Source organism: Zalophus californianus, chromosome 10, assembly GCF_009762305.2.
Source record: "Zalophus californianus isolate mZalCal1 chromosome 10, mZalCal1.pri.v2, whole genome shotgun sequence".
Taxonomy (NCBI): domain Eukaryota; kingdom Metazoa; phylum Chordata; class Mammalia; order Carnivora; family Otariidae; genus Zalophus; species Zalophus californianus.
In genome coordinates, this window is record NC_045604.1 from 59,640,922 (window position 1) to 59,663,562 (window position 22,641).

Genomic DNA, 22,641 nt, shown 5'->3' on the forward strand with positions numbered 1-22,641 from the left:
AGAAACACATTGACAACATACAATAATAGTGGGGGACTTTAACACCCCCTTGACTGAAATGGACAGATCATCTAAGCAAAAGATCAACAAGGAAATAAAGGCTTTAAATGAAACACTGGACCAAATGGACTTCACAGATATATTCAGAACATTCCATCCCAAAGCAGCGGAATACACATTCTTCTCTAGTGCCCATGAAACATTCTCCAGAATTGATCACATCCTAGGTCACAAATCAGGTCTCAACCAGTACCAAAACATTGGGATTATTCCCTGCATATTTTCAGACGACAGTGCTTTGAAACTAGAACTCAATCACAAGAGGAAAGTCGGAAAGAACTCAAATACATGGAGGCTAAAGAGCATCCTACTGAAGAATGAATAGGTCAACCAGGAAATTAAAGAAGAATTAAAAAAATTCATGGAAACCAATGAAAATGAAATCACAACTGTTCAAAATCTTTGGGATACAGCAAAGGCAGTCCTGAGAGGAAAGTATATAACAATCCAAGTCTTTCTCAAGAAACAAGAAAGGTCTCAAATACACAACCTAACCCTACACCTAAAGGAGCTGGAGAAAGAACAGCAAATAAAGCCTAAACCCAGCAGGAGAAGAGAAATCATAAAGATCAGAGCAGAAATCAATGAACTAGAAACTAAAAGAACAGTAGAACAGATCAACGAAACTAGGAGCTGGTTCTTTGAAAGAATTCACAAGATTGATAAACCGCTGGCCAGACTTATCAAAAAGAAAAGAGAAATGACCCAAATCAACAAAATCATGAATGAAAGAGGAGAGATCACAACCAACACCAAAGAAATACAAACAATTATAAGAACATATTATGAGCAACTCTATGCCAGCAAATTAGATAACCTGGAAGAAATGGGTGCATTCCTAGAGATGTATCAACTACCAAAACTGAACCAGGAAGAAATAGAAAACCTGAACAGACCTATAACCACGAAGGAAATTGAAGCGGTCATCAAAAATCTCCCAACAAACAAAAGCCCAGGGCCAGGTGGCTTCCCAGGGGAATTCTATCAAACATTTAAAGAAGAATTAATACCTATTCTCCTGAAACTGTTCCAAAAAATAGAAATGGAAGGAAAACTTCCAAATTCATTTTATGAGGCCACCATTACCTTGATCCCAAAACCAGACAAGGACCCCATCAAAAAGGAGACATACAGACCAATATCCTTGATGAACATGGATGCAAAAATTCTCACCAAAATACTAGCCAATAGGATCCAACAGTACATTAAAAGGATTATTCACCACGATCAAGTGGGATTTATCCCTGGGCTGCAAGGCTGGTTCAACATCTGCAAATCAATCAACGTGATACAATACATTAACAAAGAACAAGAGTCATATGATCCTCTCAATAGATGCAGAAAAAGCATTTGACAAAGTACAGCATCCTTTCTTGATCAAAACTCTTCCGAGTATAGGGATAGAGGGTACATACCTCAATATCATAAAAGCCATCTATGAAAAACCTACAGCGAATATCATTCTCAATGGGGAAAAGCTGAGAACTTTTCCCCTAAGGTCAGGAACGTGGCAGGGATGTCCACTATCACCACTGCTATTCAACATAGTATTAGAAGTCCTAGCCACAGGAATCACACAACAGAAAGAAATCAAAGGCATCCGAATTGGCAAAGAAGAAGTCAAACTCTCACTCTTTGCAGATGATATGATACTTTATGTGGAAAACCCAAAAGACTTCACCCCAAAACTGCTAGAACTCATACAGGAATTCAGTCAAGTAGCAGGATATAAAATCAATGCACAGAAATCAGTGGCATTCCTATACCCCAACAACAAGACAGAAGAGAGACAAATCAAGGAGTCGATCCCATTTACAACTGCACCCAAAACCATAAGATACCTAGGAATAAATTTAACCAAAGAGGCAAAGGATCTGTACTCAGAAAACTATAAAATACTCATGAAAGAAATTGAAGAAGACACAAAGAAATGGAAAAACGTTCCATGCTCATGGATTGGAAGAACAAACATTGTGAAAATGTCAATGCTACCTAGAGCAATCTACACATTCAGTGCAATCCCCATCAAAATACCATCCACTTTTTTCAAAGAAATGGAACAAATAATCCTAAAATTTGTATGGAACCAGAAGAGACCCCGAATAGCCAGAGGAATCTTGAAAAAGAAAAGCAAAGCTGGCGGCATCACAATTCCAGACTTCTGGCTCTATTACAAAGCTGTCATCATCAAGACAGTATGGTACTGGCACAAAAACAGACACATCAATCAATGGAACAGAATCGAGAGCCCAGAAATGGACCCTCAACTCTATGGTCAACTTATCTTTGACAAAGCAGGAGAGAATGTCCAATGGAATAAAGACAGTCTCTTCAACAAATGGTGTTGGGCAAATTGGACATCTCCATGCAGAAGAATGAAACTGGACCATTTCCTTACACCACACACAAAAATAGATTCCCAATGGTTGAAAGACCTAAACGTGAGACAGGAGTCCATCAAAATCCTAAAGGAGAACACAGGCAGCAACCTCTTCGACCTCAGCCGCAGCAACTTCTTCCTAGAAACATCGCCAAAGGCACGGGAAGCAAGGGCAAAAGTGAACTATTGGGATTTCATCAAGATAAAAAGCTTTTGCACAGCAAAAGAAACAGTCCACAAAACCAAAAGACAACCGACAGGATGGGAGAAAATATTTGCAAATGACATATCAGATAAAGGGCTAGTATCCAAAATCTATAAAGAACTTCTCAAACTCAACACCCAAAGAACAAATAATCCAATCAAGAAATGGGCAGAAGACATGAACAGACATTTTTCCAAAGAAGACATCCAAATGGCCAACAGACTCATCAAAAATTGCTCCACATTGCTCGGTATCAGGGAAATCCAAATCAAAACCTCAATGAGATACCACCTCACACCAGTCAGAATGGCTAGAATTAACAAGTCAGGAAAGGACAGATGTTGGCGGGGATGTGGAGAAAGGGGAACCCTCCTACACTGTTGGTGGGAAAGCAAGCTGGTGCAACCACTCTGGAAAACAGTATGGAGTTTCCTCAAACAGTTGAAAATAGAGCTACCATACGATCCAGCAATTGCACTACTGGGTATTTACCCCCAAGATACAAATGTAGGGATCCGAAGGGGTACGTGCACCCCAATGTTTATAGCAGCAATGTCCACAATAGCCAAACTGTGGAAAGAGCCATGATGTCCATCAACAGATCAATGGATAAAGAAGAGGTGGTATATATACACAATGGAATATTATGCAGCCATCAAAAGGAATGAGATCTTGCCATTTGCAACGACGTGGATGGAACTGGAGGGTGTTATGCTGAGTGAAATAAGTCAATCAGAGAAAGACATGTATCATATGACCTCGGTGATATGAGGAATTTTAACCTCAGGAAACAAACAGGGTTGCTGGAGTCGTGGGGGGTGGGAGGGATGGGGTGGCTCGGTGACAGACATTGGGGAGGGTATGTGCTATGGTGAGCGCTGTGAATTGTGCAAGACTGTTGAGTCACAGATCAGTACTTTTGAAACAAATAATGCAAGAAAAAAAAGATAGCAGGAGGGGAAGAATGAAGGGGAGTAAGTCGGAGGGGGAGACGAACCATGAGAGACGATGGACTCTGAAAAACAAACTGAGGTTTCTAGAGGGGAGGGGGTTGGGGGGGATGGGGTAGCCTGGTGATGGGTATTAAAGAGGGCACATTCTGCGTGGAGTACTGGGTGTTATGCACAAACAATGAATCATGGAACAGTACATCAGAAACTCATGATGTAATGTATGGTAATTAACATAACAATAAAAATTTTTAAAAAAGTAAACATAATGAATACTGCCTCCGATAGGAGTTTGAAAAGCCCTGCTCTATGAGATCTTAGCTGACTTTTCAGAGGAATGTGCTAGATTAAAGAACGGGTTCCAACTTAGGTATGTCATTTCTTCTTTTTGTGATGTGTAGACTAAAAAGAAAAATTGAACACCTTACTTTCAGTTCTTGGCACAAGTCTGAAAATTCCTTTAGAGTTTTAGATACTTTTTCAGATTTAGAAGAATTTGGGCTGATACCTAGCTGAATGTAGTGGTTTTGTTTTGGGCTATCTGTACATCTGTGGACTTAATGCTAAGTGTGTGTGAGATTTCATGTGGTTCTTCCATGGAGAGCAGCCGGGAGCCTCAGCCATGTCCTGCTGCCTATTGCAATGACAGCTTCCGGGGAAGTCCAGAGCCTTGCTGCTCTCCGGCACGTGGCCTGCAGCCGGCATGTGGCCTGCAGCCATACAGTCCCCGACTCTGGTGGGACCGCAGGATACCAGAGGGCTCCCTTGGCCTCATATGTTTTGGGCCTTCATGAAAATCTGCTGCCCATGCCAGTTTTCCTCAAGAATCATTTTGTAAAGTGGAAAGATGGGGTTGAAGGTAGAGGGATACTTAGGGTTTTTCAAGAGAGCCCCTGAAAGATTTGAACACCTCTGTTCCACCAAAGGTCGGCTCCAACTCTAACTGTTGCCAACTGTGGGATCCTGAGTGAAGTCGTGATTGCTTATTACCAAGCATTTAGAAAAATAACTCTTCCCCAAGAGGAAAAAGCTGTTAGAAACCAGGTAATTTCAGACTCAGAAGAAAAGCATAGTTTTCCTGCCAGGAGTGTCAGTAATTGTCTTTTAGCTCCAGGTGTTATCACTATGTAAAACCAGGTTTGATAAGGCCCACCTTACTTTATACCAGGCACCCAGAGTGCTGGCTCAGTGCACATTCTCATCGCTTTGATCACCCCTTGCTGTGATCAACCAAGCAGCCGGTCCTCAGACACTACCACCCCCACCATTACCTGAAGCCATCAGGACTCCACAATTAACTTTTTTTTTAAGATTTTATTTATTTGAGAGAATGAGAGAGAGAGCACATGAGAGGGGGGAGGGTCAGAGGGAGAAGCAGACTCCCTGCTGAGCAGGGAGCCCGATGCGGGACTCGATCCCAGCACTCCAGGATCATGACCTGAGCCGAAGGCAGTCGCTCAACCAACTGAGCCACCCAAGCGCCCAACTTTTTTTTTTTTTTTAAGATTTTTATCTATTTGACACAGAGAGAGAGCGAACACAAGCACGGGGGAGCTGGAGAGGGAAAAGCAGGGTCCCCACTGAGCAGGGAGCCCGATGCGGAGCTCGATCCCAGGACCCCAAGATCATGACCTGAGCCGGAGGCAGACGCTTAACCGACTGAGCCACTCAGGTGCCCCTCCACAATTAACTTCTAAAGGATTACTCTGACCATTAGATAAATGCCTGTGTTCCATCATATTTTTGGCTCTTGCCAAAATGCCTCCAGGATGTAGAATAAGGGTAAGAAAGCTTGGTTTTAGGGGTTAGAATCATGTGCTGTGGGCAACAAATTGGTTCAGCACTTGATTCTGATGGCTTAAAAAAAGGAAAAAATGTCTGGATTATTCTTGGACGGTAGACTACTACTTACTTAACTGAATCTATGGGCACAGTAAATTGTCAGGACTAATTTGACTAAAAGCACACCATGAAAGGGCATGTAGGTTCTTCATGCTTTCATTTTTAAAGAGATTTATGAAAACAGGATACTAAGTTTTCTTCTCTGTTCATCAACTTGCTAGCATGCCTTCACTCATTTAAGAGATTAATATCCTTTTATGGATTTCCTTCATGTGATTTGGTAACGTACCATCCGAGAGCATCTGAAACATGACTGAGTGAGGAAAAAAGCTATTCATGGGGCACCTCAGTGGCTCAGTCGGTTAACTGCCTGCCTTTGGCTCAGGTCTTGATCTCAGTCCTGGGATTGGGCCCTGTGTCATGCTCTCTGCTCAGCGGGGAGTCTGTTTTTCCCTCTCCTTCTCCCCTTGCTTGTGCTCTCTCTCAAATAAATAAAATCGTTAAAAGAAAGAAAAAAGCTATGCATGCCAGGCCTCCCCCCAGCCCCCCACCCTGGACTTTTAATTCAGTTTAAAACCACGTATGTAATTTTTCTTTCCTTTGTCTTCAGACACCAATATTTACATTGCCATCCCATGTACACTTTTTTGATTCAAGGATATTAGGTACATAGACACACCCCCCCCAAAACTGAATGGAGAATAAAGTGTAAATTGAAGTGTGACCTTTCACAATGCTAGCAGGTAAATAATAAATAAAACCACCATAGCCTATTGTCTTTATTATCAAAGTTTATTGTTGGGGTCAATTTCTATCTACTAGGGAGTACAACTATGTCTCAATATGTGCTATAGTAACTCTAGGGTAATAGCCGTTCTGCAAAATAGTTGTACTGGGACTCTGTTAAGCATAGATCATAATTAAGTCAGTGGAAGAATGAGCCCAGAAAAACCCTGACAGTAGAGCCATTACTCTAGGAAAGTTCCAGTGCTATGCAACCTGTAAGGCATCATCTATCAGCTGATGAGACTCAAGAAGGTGTTGGTGGAATGAAATAGGAGTTGAACCCATTTTCTACTCTTCTCTGTAAGAAAACTATGGCTCCAATGCAGGAACCCAAAATTAGGTCTTATAAAATCATTTAAGCTCCCAAAACAAGTAAAACAGGACATGAAGAGGAAGGCCCAGGAACCAGGACAGTGGAGGACAAATTAAATCAAAGTGGAGGGGATGGAAACTTCTGGAATGAAAGGTAGCTGGATTTGGATGCCATCTGAGATAACAAAAGAATTAGTACAGGTGAAAGCAAATGGGGAAACAATTCAAATACTGAAAAGTTATTCAGATACCAGAAACTAAGTGCAATATCCCCCCCTGCTTGGAGGAAAACTGGTTTTAAGGTGAATCACTAATAGGAAAATGAGTACCTGAGTAGAAATAGGTGCTTCAAGAGGCCAAGAACAGTATAATATATAAATGAGCTGAGTCTACAGGGAGGAAAAGTGGTTATGGTAGCCTGTTTCTCAGATCTGATTGGAATGACATTTTTAGCAATGGCTTTGTCTATAAGGTCCTGGCATATTTTTTTGTAGCAGATAGCTTGGAAGGAATGTTTCCGTAACAACTTACGTGGGAATGCAAATTACTTATAATGTAAAAATTCAAAGACCTCCCATCTATTCCTGCAGGGTAGGAGATTAGAAGTCTTGAAACAGCTGTGGCTAAAGGCCCATGTCCTCTCATACCCTTGTGATAAAAATATTAAAGAAATCAACAAAACAAGTATCAGATGAGTCAATGAGCCTTGTACCATGTAGACAGCAGATAATTTATGGTGACTTCTGCAGGCAGCCTGAGAAAAAGAGCTCGTGTACTAAATGCTGCCCTATCATTAAGTATAATGACAAATAGAGCCATTAAAGAAGGCCCTAAAAAATTCTAGCTGCCAACCAGATTGGGGAAGATAAATAAAACCGCACAGTTTATTTTAACCTGTATCTTACTGTAACCTAGTCTGTAGAAAAGCCATCTGCCGGCACCAGGCCAGTCTATCTGAATCTTATCATTAGGATCTCATTTTTCCAAAAGAGGAAATATGTAAGTAGCAGGTATACATAAATGACTCATTTCCACACAGCCTTCTCTGCAGTCTTGACCTGTGTGGGCACAGGTTCTACTCTTGGAAGCATTTTTAAAGGCAAAAAAAAAAAAAAAAACCCATTTACTTGAGGTTTGCTCCACAGAAAGGACACCAGTGGAGTTGGGCCCATCTGAGTCTCTTGTTGGTGTTGAACAAACGGTCTCTTCTCCAGGAAATACCTTTGTTCATTCATATTTACATGGATTAATCTCCAAAACAAAAAATGGGGCAGAAGCAGTTTCTTCCCTAATCATGTCTCTGCTGAAATCAAGGGTCCCAGACACCTTTTCTGACACTTTGTGGATGTGGGGCGGGGCTGGGCTATGTCGCAGGACGGGGTACACAGGCGGCTGTCCAGACGTGGGCTTGTTCCGAGCCCTGTGGCCTTTTGCGGCTCCCTGTGCATCCACACTTTGAGGAATCTTCTTGAGGATTTTCCTCCCCACCTGTTTCAAATAGTTCCATTTGCTGGAAAACAGAGAGAACCTAAGTGTGAATAAACCCTTGGGCTTTAGAAATCGTACACATTTTAACAAAAGTATTCCATTAGATTTCCAAATAGATGAGGAGAGGCAGTTTTATGCCCATCTGTCCCCTCCTAGGTCTCCTGTTTACTGAGCATCCCAAACTACTTCTATCACTTCTTCCATTCACAAGAGGGCAGCTATTGTAGAGGGAACTGGTGGTCGTGATGAGCAAAAGGTCACGGCTGATAGCAGACGAAAATGCCCACCTTCACAGCTGCAGCCTAGCCCTTGTCTTTTTTTCCCCCTTTCCTCTCCTGGTAGCAAAGAGCTTAGAAAATAAAAAATGCATAAGGAGGTGGGGGCGGGGGGGAGGTAAAATGAGAAAGGAATGAAAAACCCACTATAATCCAAAGTTTGCTTTCCAATGGAGTCAGTATAATGGTTAGCAGAAAAGGGAGGCTGAGCCCGTGGAAGGACAGGGTAGGGGACATGAGGGGCGGGAAGCAGTTTCGGTGATCTGAATGTAACAGTAAGAACTCCTCCTTGGCTCCACTGTTAGCCAGGGGTCTCAGAATTACACTGGAGTCCAGCAGTATGAGTCCACTTTGACTTGGGGGCAGGGAGCGAGACAGAAGTCACTCCTGCACTTACACAGCGAGGAGTGGGGTGAAAGATTTCAGTTAGCATTTCCTTTGGAGAAAAAAAGCAAGTAGGGTGGAACTGTGGAGTTATGCTACAAAAGGAAGAAGAGATGTCGAGATAGTTTTAGGTCCTCTGTAAAGGAAGGAATGACCTTTCATATTAAACACTGTGTCTCTGGGAAACAAATTAACTGACAAGTAGGGAAAGGAGAGCGAGAGGGTAAAATGAATTGTTTGCTCCCCCACTGTACCTGGTTGGCTGTTCTCCCATCTCAAGGTGTGTATGTGTGTGTGTGTGGGGGGGTAGGCTCGCCTCCACTAGTGTTGCCGGTTAGTCCCCACTCCCTGCTTCCTCTTAAAGCTGCTCCCCTTCTATAGTCAACTCCGAAAATTCCAGGCCTATTGTCCTTGTCCTCACTGTAGTCCTAGATATGTGCCCTGTTTTCTTTTTTTGGTGCAAAGATTCAATTTAGAAATCTCTCCCTTCAGACCTCAGTGGACTACAAGAAATTATTGCAGTTGCTCACTCCACCCATGTGAAGGTCATTATGAGACTAAGAGGATGTTCTAAAGCACTTCTGAATCCCAGGGAAAAGCAAGCCTAAGCTGCAGTTCTCATGTCCTAGAGGGCTTCTGCGACCGCTCAAGGACTGAGCTGAGGCACCTAGCACACGGTGCTCTCAAGACATCACTGCGTTCTCCCTACAGGCCAGTAAAAGGGAGCACCGTGCATCAGGTACACACCCTGGCCCTAAATGTTCAACATGATTTATAAGGGAAAGAAGAAAGCTGGCTTTTGGGCAAAACTTTATGTTTAACTAAGCAACGTCAGGCTAGGCAATTTCAGGCCCAAATAATTTGAGCACGACGGCTCTCAGATTAAATGTTCCGGTAGCTCACTCTTTGTTCGTTTTATGTACTATACAAGCGCTCCCAGGGCCAGACCTCAGAGCAAAACCCCCACAAGCAAGCCAAGCGACACCAGACTGACGTCCAGGAGAAGCCAAGGGCCCGTTACCTGTGGTACTGTACCATAGGCTTGAGAGTTCTTGGAACCGAAGGAAAGGATGGTAAGAGGGCGGGTGTTTGTGGAACACAAACAGGGCTGTCAGTGAAGGTGCCAAGCGCGCACCTGGGCCTGCCTGGTTACCTTAGCTCTCCCCTCGGGTGTCAGTTGCCCTCCCGCGCAGTCTCAGTATCGCAATCTTTGGGGGCCTCCCCTCCCCCTGGAAGCTCGCTCTCAATCTCCCACAGGACATCATCTTCGTCTTCCAGATTGCTGGAGATGTGGCACTTCTTGAAGCCCTGCACGATGGACTCACTGGAGATGCTATTCCAGGCGACCATGACCCACTCCAGGAAGAGGCCCAGGGGTGGCTTCTTGGCGTTGCCGGTGGGGCTGAGCGCCAGGTTGCCGGCCAGAAGCCAGTTGGAGTACTGGGCCCGCACGCTGTCATTTAGCGGCTTGTAGACCACCACATCCAACACCTGTAGCTGCGAGGTCAGGCCCCCCGGGATGATGACCATGTCGGTGTTCATGCTCTCCATGGAGCTCTTCACCGAGTCAGTGGCGTGGCCACGGAAGCCGTTCAGGATCAGCATCCCGCGCTGCTTGGGCGCCGCGCCCGTCCGCCGCCGCCACACCACTTCCAACCAGTCCTGCATCAAGTCCTCCGTCATCCACCCGTACCGGTGGCAGCGGATTTCCATGCCACTGGGGAACTTCCCGGGCGGGATGTACGTGCCCCTCAAAATGATGTAGGGCGGCAGTTTCCTCCCGTCTGCCAGGACACCCAGCATCGCTGTAATTTTTAGCTTCTCCCTGCCTGGCGTCTTGACCAAGACCGGCTTCTCGCCCTGGTTGTCCACTGTCACCCGGGACGGCACCTCGAGGCAAATGGGCGTCTCGTCGGCGTTGCCCATCTGGGCCACCTGGTAGTCGTGCGCCCTGCGCAGGGCCAGCACGCTGCGCTGGTACGTGACGAGCTTCTCGGTCAGGTCCTCGGGCAGCTGCTGGGGCACCGGCACTTTATGCCTCAGGGACAAGTCGTACCTTCGCATCATTCTTCGACACCAGCCCAAGCTAGCCTTGAACCCTTTCTCCGGAATGTTCATTTCCTGGGCGATCTCGAGAGCTTTCAGCTGCATCGCCTCCCGGGTGATGGGGTCCCCTTTGGCCTGCATGTACCTGACATACTCGGCCACACGCTGGTCCACCAGGGCAAAGCGCCCATTCTTGGGGCCGCGGAATGCCCGCCGCATGGCGTGGGCGTTCTGGAGCTGTGGCTTCACTTTGCGCCAGTCTCGAACGTTCTTTTCCAGCACGCCAAACTGCTTGGCAGCCTGGCAGTTGTTGGTGCTCTCGGCATATTCCACCACCATTAACTTAAACCCCGCGTCGTAACTGCGCCGCATGCCCCTGCTGAACGGAAACTTCCCTGCAATCTCGTCCGCCGAGAGGTCATACCCCGGGAAGCCCATGGCCATGTAGAAGGGGTACCCCTCACTCCACTCCGGCAGCTCTGTGAGGTCCCGGGGCAGGCGGAGGCCAAACCCGTCCAGGTGCTGGGGTTGAGCAAACTGCGGGGTGGCGTTCATCGGACCCGCCCAATCCGGGGGCTTGACATCAGACTCTTCATTTTCTGGGAGACAAACAGGGAGGGGCAAAGAGGTCAGTATTTAAAATGACTTCTGGCCTATTCCCTGATTTGTGGGGTCGAAATGCTAAAAATATCTTAATCTGAGGGTCCACCCAAAGCAGTAACCTTAATAACAGAAAGCATTTCCTAAGAGTCCTTACTCATGTGCCAATTCCTATGGATCACCGCGTCTAATTCCCATAATACCTATGTATCATTACTCCCGCTTTGCAGATAAAGCTACAGAAGTGAAGTAAGGCATCAAGGTAGGTGAGCTAGAAAGTGCCAGAGCTGGGAACTGAACACAGGTACCAGACTCGGATCACACGATTGTTTTGTGGGCCATGTTTGGGTCAAAATATTTTGCTGTGGGTGGAAAACCAGATATAACCCATACTACCATATAATAGTACAGAATTTAGATGCACCATGGCCCGAATCACATCCCCTTAAACCAAGAAAATCTACAGCAAAACCATACTTAGCACAGTTAAGCCTGTAAGGCAGAACACTAGTTCCTTCATACCAGTGAAAGAACTGGGTCTCACTGTATATATTTAGAAGGTGGTCACAGAAACTGAATAGTACTTGGAGAAATTATCCTTTCTCACCAAAACTAAGATGCCATCAGTTGCAAGATACACCATTAAAAAAGAAAAAAAAAAGCCATTAATTCTAAGAGGCGTTCTTAACTTCAGAGATGTTAACAAGGTGGAGGGAAAATGTCTTAGAATCAGTGAAATATGGCATTTTAAACACTTAGCTATAGAGAGAAGGTGAGTAAAACCACTGGCTGCTTGAAACCTATATTTAGCCAACTCTTATCCCCCTAACTATGACACCTGATAAAGGACCACGTGCTTCTCAGACATACCTGCTCACATATCTACTGCATCTGCTCTTGTTTTTTCTATCCAAGATGAAATGGACAAGAAACCAGGGTAAAGAACCCTGGCCACATGCTCCGTCACATTATTTTCCTTGGTTTTCAGAGGTACATGGCGCACTCTCCTTCACCCAGGATGTGCACTGGACCAAATGCCGTACAAGCTTCAAAGTGCTTCATGCACATACAAGGCTGCACCTTGAGATGTACTACCCACAGCTGACAGAGGAAAAGGGGGCTCAGAGAGCTGAATGAAGTGGCCTAAGGTCAAGGAGCACTGGAGAGAAGAATCTGAAATTCCAAAGCCCATCATCTTTCCGCCCCATAACCCTGCCTTACTCTTAAATGCCCCACACAATGCATATGGAAACTTAAAATCCAGCTTCCCAATGCTCCCCATTGGATGGATGCTGGAGTGGTTTCATTGTACCTGCAAAGGTTCCTCCTTGGAGCTGCCATTCGTCAGAATTCTGGAACTCCTCGTCCCCTTCCAACCGAGTGATCATGTCTGGCTTAGGGAATGGGAATTCTTTTTGCAGGAAACAGAACAGGTTACAGCTGTGTTACTGGCTTAGAGCACTGCCAAAATGAGTATTTTATAATACTTAAGGAATACCCTCCCGCACACAAGCTACTCTCAAACGTGGAGATATACAAAAGACGGGGGAAAGGGCTCAGGGGTACTTAAAGAAAAAATATGATAGGAAATAAGTCTGTCCAATGGAATTTATGGACCTCTGCTAATGAGGGCTGGTACTGGCAACAACAACAAAGAACTGCATGTAGTGGGGAAGTGGGTGGATGCAGTGACTATCTATTGAACATTCTGGTACATACATGAGCAAACTAGGAAATGCCTCCAACTGGTTCCATTCTAATTACATGGCTTATCGATGCTGGGAGGGAAGAAAGGATTCTTTCAGGGTATGTTCCCAAGTGTCTGAGGCTTGACAGGTTAATAATGAGGCCTGCCTTCCCTCCTAAGGAACATATGAAACACAGGCCCAGACCTGTGTTGATATTTCTCAGGTTATGTCTTTTTTTTTTTTTTTTTTTTTTTAAAGATTTATCTATCTGAGAGAGAGAGAGTGCATGCGCATGTGGTGCACAGGGGCAGAGGGACAGGGAGAGAAAGAGAAAGTTCTAAGCAGATAACCACACTGAGTGCAGAGCGTGACATGGGGCTCTGATCTCACGGCCCTGAGATCACAACCTGAGCTGAAATCAAGAGTCGGTTGCTTCACCGACTGAGCCCCCCAGGCGCCCCAAGTTATGACTTTTTTTATGTGAATGCCTGGGTTGAATAGGGATAGTTCGGAGAACTGGCACAAGTTGCTGTTTAGAAGGACACAATATTTATATCCTGCCTACATCAAAAACAGGAAATTAAATGGGCACAGGCATGGAGGGGACAGAGTCCAAGTTCAGGAGAAAGGGATGTGGGACACACCAGAGAAGAGACATGGAAACAATTCTCCTGGCTCAGAGCTTCCAGGAGGCAAAGGAAAACAAAGCTTTACCCAGGGACAGGACAGTTTCATAATTCATCCTCATGACTTCCCGGTACAGGGCCTTTTGTTGCTCCGTCAAAACTTCCCACTCCTCATCGGAAAAATATATGGCCACCTCATCGAATAGAGCGGGCACCTGAAACAGTGAACAGGCCTTTCTCAACGACTAATAGGCACATGCAGACACAAACTCACCCATCTTCATTTCACAGGGGAGGGGCCTTGACCTGGGGGACATGCTCTGTCCACATTCATTAGGCTACTGGAGGCAAAGCAAGCACACAGCACAGGTCTCACATGCCCTGGTGAGTACCTATTACTGCACCTTGAGAAGGGAAACTCCCCAGCACTGATCACCAGATCACCAGGCTGGGACACACACTGCAGGGACAACTGATCTCGGCTCAGCCCCCCTGCAGAGCCAAGGAGCAACCACACCCAAGGAAACAGCCCGAGACGATCCCACCACCTATACAACCCGCCCAGCCATTCCCTGCCTTCCCTTGAGTCGGTAGATCCCTGGCCCAGGAGGAGGTGGGGAGTGGCGGGGTTCCTGGGCACCGTTCTCCATTTCCAGGGGCACCAGCTCTAGTGTTTGACTCAGAACCCAACGCCCAGGGAGGAGCCAGTGAGAGAGAGGGCCTCATTTGGCTTTTTCTAATCTACAAGAGCATGAGTAGGAGGGGAGAAGAGCTAATTAGAGCTTAAATTTATGTAATGAGATACTGGAGCAAACTAGTTTGCTTTCATGCCTAGACCTTCAGCAGAAAGCCCTAAGGACAGAGAAGGCAGCTCTACTCCTCTCTCCCCACAGCCCCCACTCCCCCCACCCCTGTGGGAATGGCCACTGGCAGCTAAAGGCAGCCAGGCCACCCAAACCATCCTCCTCTTGTTTACTCAACTATGCGCTTTTCCTTTACCACGTTGTTTCTTTCGGTCATTACAAATCCCCCGCCTAAGTTCATCATATTCAGCGGTAAGAAATCACTGCGCGAGGGTTTCAGGCTGGTTCCTTTGTGCTGTCGCTTTCAAAGCTATTCCCCAAGGCTGAATCCAGAGCCTGGGTGGTTATGAGACCCTTTTTCATCAGCTTAGAAAATTAGCGTCTGCACAGCCTATAGCTTCTTCAGGTGTCCGGCCATCAGTCGCTTGGACATTGGCATTTCTCCTTGCTCCCGACGTCCATGCCCCCCCTTCCTGCTCTCACTCTCCCACTCCCCTCACCCCCACTCTCAGGCGTCCCTATATGGTGGGAGCACTTCTTGGAGAGGCCCTATAACTGCTTCATCTGTTTTCTCCAGCAACCCCATTTAACCAAGGAAGAAATGGGCTCAGAGAGGCCTTGTTGCCAGTCACAGTCACACAGCCAATAAACGGCAGCACTGAGGTTTGGACCTAGCACTCTCTGGGTTGACGGCTCCAGACCCTACAAAGCAAAGTGGCCTCCCTGGTGACCAGCCCTCCGCTCTCCCCAACCTCCATGCACAGCTATACTCAAAGCCTGCAGGTCCGCTGCAAACCTCATGTCCCCCCGCACATGGCTCTCCCATGGCCTCAGAGGGCCTCCCCATTTCTGGCCTGGCTGACACCCACCCACTTTCCAAGGCTTAGCCTAGATGTCCTGTTCCCTGGGAAGCCCACCCTGACCTGGGTCGTGTGCCCACCTGCACATTCCCATGGTACCCGGAGGTCAACACTATGGTGGTACTTATCACAATGCAGTATTCTTTTGGTTTACTTGTCTGCTTCTTCCACTGAAATACAGGGTCACTGAATGCAAAACCTATGCTTACTCCATTTCCCTAAGCTTAGGAGACTTCTTGCAGATAGTAATCACCTAAAAACGTGTTTTTGATTTAAGCAAACAATATCCGAATTTCCCTTCTCTTGTTCCACTTAGAATGGCTTCAAATAATCATTAAACCGTTGTCTGTCACAAAACCAAGCCTCCTCTTTGAAATACGTGTGAGATACCAGGAGGTAAAAGGGGATGGATCTCTAGGTTTTCCTCAGCCTTCATCAATCTGGAAAGCCAGGCAGCCAGGAATTTTCCACCCCACCCCTTCCCACTTTCCAGGCTTTTGAACAACTCTCTCTTTGGCCTCTTCTCTCCCTAGGAAATTCCAGATCTAGGCCACACCTATTTATAGTCCTTTTCCCTTTGCTGATAAAATGGGACACAGGCCTGGCTAGACCTGTCATTTCAGAGGGTCTACCGATACTCACAAAGGTAACATATCCTAGGCCTGGTAAAAATATCAGGAGCCCTGAAGTTATAAGAAGGGTGGCTAGAGGCTGGCTGGTGCCAGATTCATCTCCTCGTATTCATGACTGATCCAGACAGGATCTTCAAACAAGCCCACATTATGCTCCAGAGACACACAGTGCCATGGCTTAGAAATTCTCTTCACAGCAACCCTCTGTGAGGATTGAGCAAGCCTTCAGCCAGGCCCCGTGGCGCAGGCCTCCCCTCTCTCCACAGAGGCTTTGTATCTGGCTAAGCACAGCAGTAAGGTAAACAGGGCCAGCCCTGGGCAGAACTCCAAAGTCAGGCAGCCTGTATTCAATCCCCCCAGACACCCTTTCTCGGCCTCCCAGGTAGGGACCCTCAATCCCCGTTCTCTGCCCTTTCCTCAGAAGATCCAGGGCACATCAGAGAGGCGTTCTTCCCTTCAGCTGGGTCTGGCCTTGCTCTGCCGGCAGGCCGGCATCCAGTGCATCTCCGAGGGAAGTACTCAGACACCCACAGCCTCACTGAGGACGCGGTATGACCATCCCGCAAAGCTGGTAGGGCTCTCAGGGCCAAGGGCTGTGCCCGGCGCCCGGAGGGGGCGCCTGCTGGGTGCCAGGCACTGGGCAGGGCAGTCCCTCTTACACGTTTAAATAGATTATCTTGCAGAATCCTTTCAACAATATAAAGAAACGGGAGTCACTCCCCTACTTTTATGCGTGAGGAAACGGCTGCTAAGTTAACTTGCCCACAGTCACCAAGTTAGGGAGTCTGACTCCAAAGCCTGTGCTTTTTTAGCAGGGCCACTCGGCTATGGGAGCTGCTCCTAACTCCACACACAAGCTTTGCTCTTGGAGGCTCTTGCTTATGCTTTCCTCGTGTCTGGAGTGCAAGCCCCCTCCCTTCCCTTGGCCAGTGCCACTCGTGAATGAGACTCAGTTCAAGACACATTTTTCCTTTTCTCTCCTTGAAACTCTTATTTCTACTTCCAATTCTCCTATGGGATATTATCCTAATATATAGCACGGTTCTTACGTCGGAGAGGCTTTTATTGATCACCCTAACACAATTCTCTTACAACAAAATACCTATTTGAGGAACAGATTCATTTCTTTTCTTCCCTTAGTTTAATACCCTAGAGCAGGGTTTTTCAACCTCAGCACTCATGACGTTTTGAGCCAGATAATCCTTTGTTGTGGGGGCTGTCCTGTGCACTGTAGATGTTTAGCAGTGTCCCTGGCCTCTCCCCAGGAGATGCCTACTAGGATCTCCCACTCCCCAACCCCCACCCAAGTCATGAGAGCCAAACATGTCTTCAGATACTGCCAAATGTCCCCAGGAGTCAAGCTACCCACTGCTCGACAGCAGGTCCATGCTTGCCTCTCGAGCTCTCCAGCCTGAATGACACCCCATTCCCGAGCTACCGTCCCCCACCGCACTCCGAATGACGTACTATGAAGTATGTTCACTTCCCTACCTTCCTCACAAGACTGGCAACTCCAGGGGACTAGGGATCTTGTCTTGAACACCACCACTGCGCTCAGTAACTGCAGATGGGTGGCAGACTGCGTGGAGGTCCCCAAAGCCAGCACCCACCCCCCCACTCCCCTGCAGCTACCTCCTTTCCCAGCCAGGCATGGTCTTCGCCTTGCTCTCTCCTTGCTGTCCTGCCCGCCACATTGCCTGCCACACTGAAGGTCCACTTTCACTCTGCCCATTGTCCAAGGTTTTCCATGCTATCTAGATGTTCTGGGTTGGCCAATATAGCCTTAAAGCCCAAGGTTTCTACTGCCTTGAGGTCTAACTCCAGGCTAGATGGGACTGACTCCTGTCCTCCAAGGTCTCCCCAGCTGTGGGGGAGCCGAATCAGGGAGGAGGCTGGGATGGGTTAGAGAACACAAAAACACAAGGGCAGTGCAGCCGACAGAGCCAGACTGCGAACCCAGAGCCTGGTGGTGTATTGTTTTTCTTTTCTTTTCTTTTTTTTAATTGAGGTATAACATACACACAAAAAATGCACTACTTTTAAGGCATTTTTCTGAACAAATAGTGTACATGCATATCCTTGGGGCAAAGCAGATAACCTCTCTGCTCCCCAATTCCCTCGTGTGGGAGGGGAGCTGGACTGGACATCTGGGAGAACCAGGATTCTACGAATACAGATCTCCTATTGGAAACAAAGAATATAATGGGTACTGATAATGTTCACATATAAAACTAAGCAGAGAAAAGGAATGTCAATTTGTTGCATGTTTAAGATTTTCACCATTTGTGCCCAAACGTCATGATGTCCAGTATGTACTGTGAATAATTACACACAATTATAACGATAAATATCTATTACAGCTACATTCCCCCCCTGGAGTGTCCGCAAGCGCCCATGGCACAAGCCCTGCTCACTTCTCGGGGTGAGGCTTCTAGGGAGCTCTGGTCCACATGAGACCTGCCACAGGCGGACCGGCAGGGATTTGGATGGACCGTGTTGCATTTACATTTTCATAAGTTTACTCTAATTCTGTCACACTCTTCTGTTGGGATATGTCCCATAGTCTCTGCTGCCTCCCACCCCAATCCTTCAATTCAGGCCAGCAGGAAATGCAGCTCTCCTCCGTGCGTGATCCCGAGACGTGTTCACAAAGAACTGGGGCCTCGCGTCCTGAAGCTCTCCTCGTGTCAGCTCAATGCCCCAAGTCTTATTTAAAATGGGGCCCCTCCAACCAGCAGCAGACCCTCTCCTTCCCAAACTCAGCCAGGTTCCTCGAGCCCTCTTCTCTGCCAGGCCACCCTGTGGGCTCCCCTCCCAGCCCCGTCTTGGCGAGAATCCTGCTAAGTCCGTTAGAAAGACTCCCCCACCCATGACATTTGATCACCCTAGCCTGCCTTGAGCAAGAATCTTGTTCAGTCAGTTTAGCAAGAATCCCCCCTATTCTTGATGTCTCCACTTAGTAACTTTCCCTCCACGGACCCCTCCACTCTGGCTCCTTGGTTAGAAACCCCCACGGGTCTCACTGTATTCAGTGCTGAGCCCCAGCTCTCCCCTATCGCAACAGTCTTGACACCTGTCTCAACAGTCCTGAACACTCTTCCGTACCACCTTCACAAGCATCAGAACTTTTTTAACATAGGTCAGCAAACCCTATGGTTTGGTAGTTGGCGTCTGCAACATGCCGGGCACTGAGCAGGGTGTAGGGGACTCAGGGGAACAGCAGAGAGATGAGCTCTCCGCCTCCGGGATTTCCAACCCAGATGATGATCAGCGCCATGGCTGAAGAGACTGTTCCTAGAACCAGCTCTTCCATTCTTCACAGTGCCTTTTAAAGCCACAGGACTGTTTTCGCAGGAATGCAAACATACCGGGCTGGGCTGGGCTATTTTTACTGCCTATGTCTGCCTGAGGAGGAGACTTAAAACAAGCCTGGCTCCCAGGCCTGCTTCTCTCCTCCTAGCTGTGTGGACCCCACATCTTCTTACTTACCCAACCACCCTCTGAGCAGATCCGGACTCTCTGCATATCCGTGGGGCCATCTTCCAGTTCCCGGCTCTGAATCTCTTCCTCCTCTTCTTCTTCTTTTAGGGTCAAATTGAGAGTGTAGGCTGTGGACTCCATCTCTGCAAGCAAGATTCAGTTGAGAAAAATCAGGCGCTAGTGTGAACGCTTCAAAGCCTGGGATGGGGGTGGCTTAGCTTGCACAAACCTCTAAGCCCTGAGCACTGTTCAGGCTGGAATAAGGGAAGGAATGGAGTCAGGCCTGGGGAGGAAGGGATTTAGGAAAAGCACCAGGAAGCTGGAAGGTGACATATTTAATTATGATAAGAGGGGGTGCAGGCAGATAACATACCTGACTGCCTTCAAATATTTAAAAAGCTACCTGTGGAAGAGCCCAGACTGGTTCTGTAGAGACCCAGGGGCAGAACAGGCCGGTGGGTAAACATTCCTGGAAGAGATTCTAAAGAGTGCAGTGAAAGACAGAACTTGCTCCCAGTCAGTGCCACTCAAACATGAAATCTGTGGCAGGAAAGGGGTGTTGGCTTCCTATCAATGAAGGTGTTTGGATACAGATAGGACACTTGCTCAACTGGGTTGTCCCTACAGGCCAGTTAAGCATCAGGAGGTTGGTAGGAGCAGAATAACCATCACCTGGATTTTCCAAAGTCAAAAATTCTGTCCATGAGCTGGTTCAGAAAATAGAGTCATTCTGCCTTAAGGGATTTTTCCAAACCCGAGACTCAGTGATACATAGTGAGGTGTATGCCTGGATACCCAAGAAGGTGCAGAAATCTGCTAGGGCCCACCCCCACCGGGAAATGCCTCTGGGCCGCAAATACTCTTCTGCCTGAGCAGTAGGCCCGTACAAAGGGCCGCGTTCCTGCCCTCTAGGGGAGCGGGCAATTACTAGGTGTGAGTGAGTGTGCATCTTGTGGGCCGCATCCTCCCGGGCTTCCAAAGAAAAGATCCCTCCTGAGTTCAAAGTGTGCTTTTTCGAGATTTCCAAAAAGGACTGGCGAATACGACGGGTCTGGGACGAGCGGAACAGGCTTCAGATCCCTGGGAGCTGGAGCCCGAACTTGGCCGCCGCCTTCCCCCGCCCGCTCCTGGGCAAGAGGTGGGGGCAGAGGTGACACCGCCCGGCAGCAACGGCGTTCCCGGCAAGGTGCCCGCAGCCTCGGCCGCCGCCGCCGCCGCCGCCGCCCACCCGCCCACGGCCCCGCGCCCCGCCCGCGGCCGCCGCGCCCCGGGGCGCGCTCGGGTTTCTCCAGCCATCTTGTCCCATTTCCCTTTCTCCCAGGTCCCACGCCGGGAGCGCTCCCGCCGCCCCCGCCTCCCCCCCGCCCCCAGCGGCCCAGCCCTCCTCCCCGCCGGGGCCCCCTCCCCGCCCCGGCGCACCTGCCGGGCGGCGGGAGCCGGCACCGCCTGCCACCCGGGCGGGCCCGCAACAAAGGCGGTGGCGGCCGCTGCAGCTGCAGCCTCGCGCCCCCGCCCCCGCCGCCGCCGAGCCGCCCCGGAGCGGCGGGAAGGGCCACGCCACCTCGGGCCTCCGGCTCGCCGCCCGCGCGCACTCACCGAGCGGCCGGGGCGCGGGCCGGGGCCGCGGGGGGAGACGCCGAGGGCTCCGGCCCGGCTGTCACAGCGCCATCCCCGCCGCCTCTCCGGCTTCCCGTGCGCGCGGCCCCTCGGGAGGGAGCGGGGAGGACACGTGGTGGGAGGAGGAGGGTCCGGCCGTGAGCTGAGGGTGTTGGGAGGCGAGGGGGAGGAGCGCGGCTGATGTCAGCGGGCCTCGGAGGCGCCGGGGGACGGCCCCGCTCCAGCTCCGGATCCTCCTCCCGGCGCAGTTTCCGGCAGGTCGGCTCGTCACGTTTCTCCCCGCGGAGCTTCCGACCCTCCTCGCGTCTCCTTCGGACCGGGCTGCGCCGCCGTGCCCTCCGCCCTCTCGGTTCCCCTCCCCTCGCCCCCCCCCCGCCCGCCCCAACTCCGGAGCCGTCAGCTTCCGACGCGCTGTGTGCGCCCTCGGCGGGCCGGAGGCAGGAAGAGCCCGGATTTACGCTTTAACGGAGTGTGACCTGGGTGCACTTATCCCTGTGCTCGTTTGCATTCACCAGTGGTTTGCATTTGCTTGGAGGAGCACCCGAGGCACCCTGTCGAAGCTTCAAGGAATGCGTTATGAAGGGTAGACCAGCAAGGGAGTGTGGAGGGGCCTAAGGAGGGGTCCAGGATCTTTGGGGAAGCATCCTCGGATGCTGGCAAGCATAGGTCCAGAACTTCGTTCATGGTATACAAGGGGAAGGAACTTCCCGATACGCGTAGTTGTTACCTGTTAAAGCCCGAGCATGTAAACTCGTGGAGGAAGTAACTATATAGAGGGATCTTCTCCAAAACGTTCAAAGGACAGCTCTTTGGACAATGAGCAGAGAAGCCCCCAAGCCCTTCTCATTCCAGAAAAAGATTCTGGGTTTGGGTTTTTTGTTGGGAAGTCGTTCAAGAAAAAAAAAAAATTTTTTTTATTCTGGCATTTGTGTTAAAATGCAAAGGAAGACTTTATTCAGTGATATGGAAGTAGGCGTCGAGACTGTCACCGTAGGGGAGAGAGATGGACTCAGCTCTGAATACAGCAAAGACAGGTTGGGGAAGTAGAGCCCACGGGCAGAGTAAGGGAATCAGTGGGTAGACATTTATTCCGAGGTGACAGTAGGGGGAGAGGATTCTTGCTGATGGCAGGCCAGGCTGATCAGATATCCAGGGTGGGGGCGAGTTCTCCCTAAACTGACTCAGCAGGATTCTTGCTAGAAGTGGGCTAAGGCTGTGGACTGGAGGGGGGGAGGGTGTGCGTGCCCAAGATAGAGGCTTCGTTAGAGAAGAGGGTTCAGAGGAGACTGACTAAAATTTGGTCAAGGAGAGAGTTTTGTCAGACTTCTCAGACTGTCCCTGAGATCTAAGTAGCTGCTGGGAAAGATCTCTCCAAATTTATGTGGCCATTTCAATTTATTGATAATGTGAATGTTACTTCTCTATGCCATGGAGAGGCTACTGTGGAGCTGCGTAGGTCTTAATGCATAACGTAAGTATTATTAAAAACACATCTTTGAAGTGTAATTATGGTGGACAACCCAAGAGCAAAGCAGGTCTAACTGATGGAAGAACACTATTCAAATATCAGGAGAGGTGAGGATGTTAGCATTTCTTGTTTTAATGAA

The 22,641-nt window shown here is 48.6% G+C and overlaps 1 protein-coding gene across 1 annotated transcript; it reads right to left on the bottom strand.

Moving 5' to 3' along the window:
* Nucleotides 1–6,210: 6,210 nt before the first annotated feature.
* POGK (pogo transposable element derived with KRAB domain) lies at nt 6,211–21,320 on the bottom strand. Its single transcript, XM_027613338.2, has 6 exons — nt 21,014–21,320; nt 19,427–19,560; nt 13,731–13,857; nt 12,641–12,739; nt 9,836–11,327; nt 6,211–8,045 (listed from the first exon to the last, which is right to left on the bottom strand). Exons 2-5 carry the CDS (start codon nt 19,556–19,558, stop codon nt 9,856–9,858), a joined length of 1,830 nt encoding a protein of 609 aa, XP_027469139.1. The 5' UTR covers nt 19,559–19,560; nt 21,014–21,320; the 3' UTR covers nt 6,211–8,045; nt 9,836–9,855.
* Between the last annotated feature and the right edge of the window lie 1,321 nt (nt 21,321–22,641).

Bases quoted from the DNA above. Each gene is read 5' to 3' on its own strand.
- POGK (XM_027613338.2), bottom strand. From the start codon at position 19,558: ATGGAGTCCACAGCCTACACTCTCAATTTGACCCTAAAAGAAGAAGAA. The intron at 12,740-13,730 runs GTAAAGCTTTGT...TCCTGCAAAAAG, and splicing joins TGAAACTGTCCTGTCCCTGG to AATTCCCATTCCCTAAGCCA. The intron at 11,328-12,640 runs GTACAATGAAAC...TTTGTCTCCCAG, and splicing joins CCAAGGAGGAACCTTTGCAG to AAAATGAAGAGTCTGATGTC.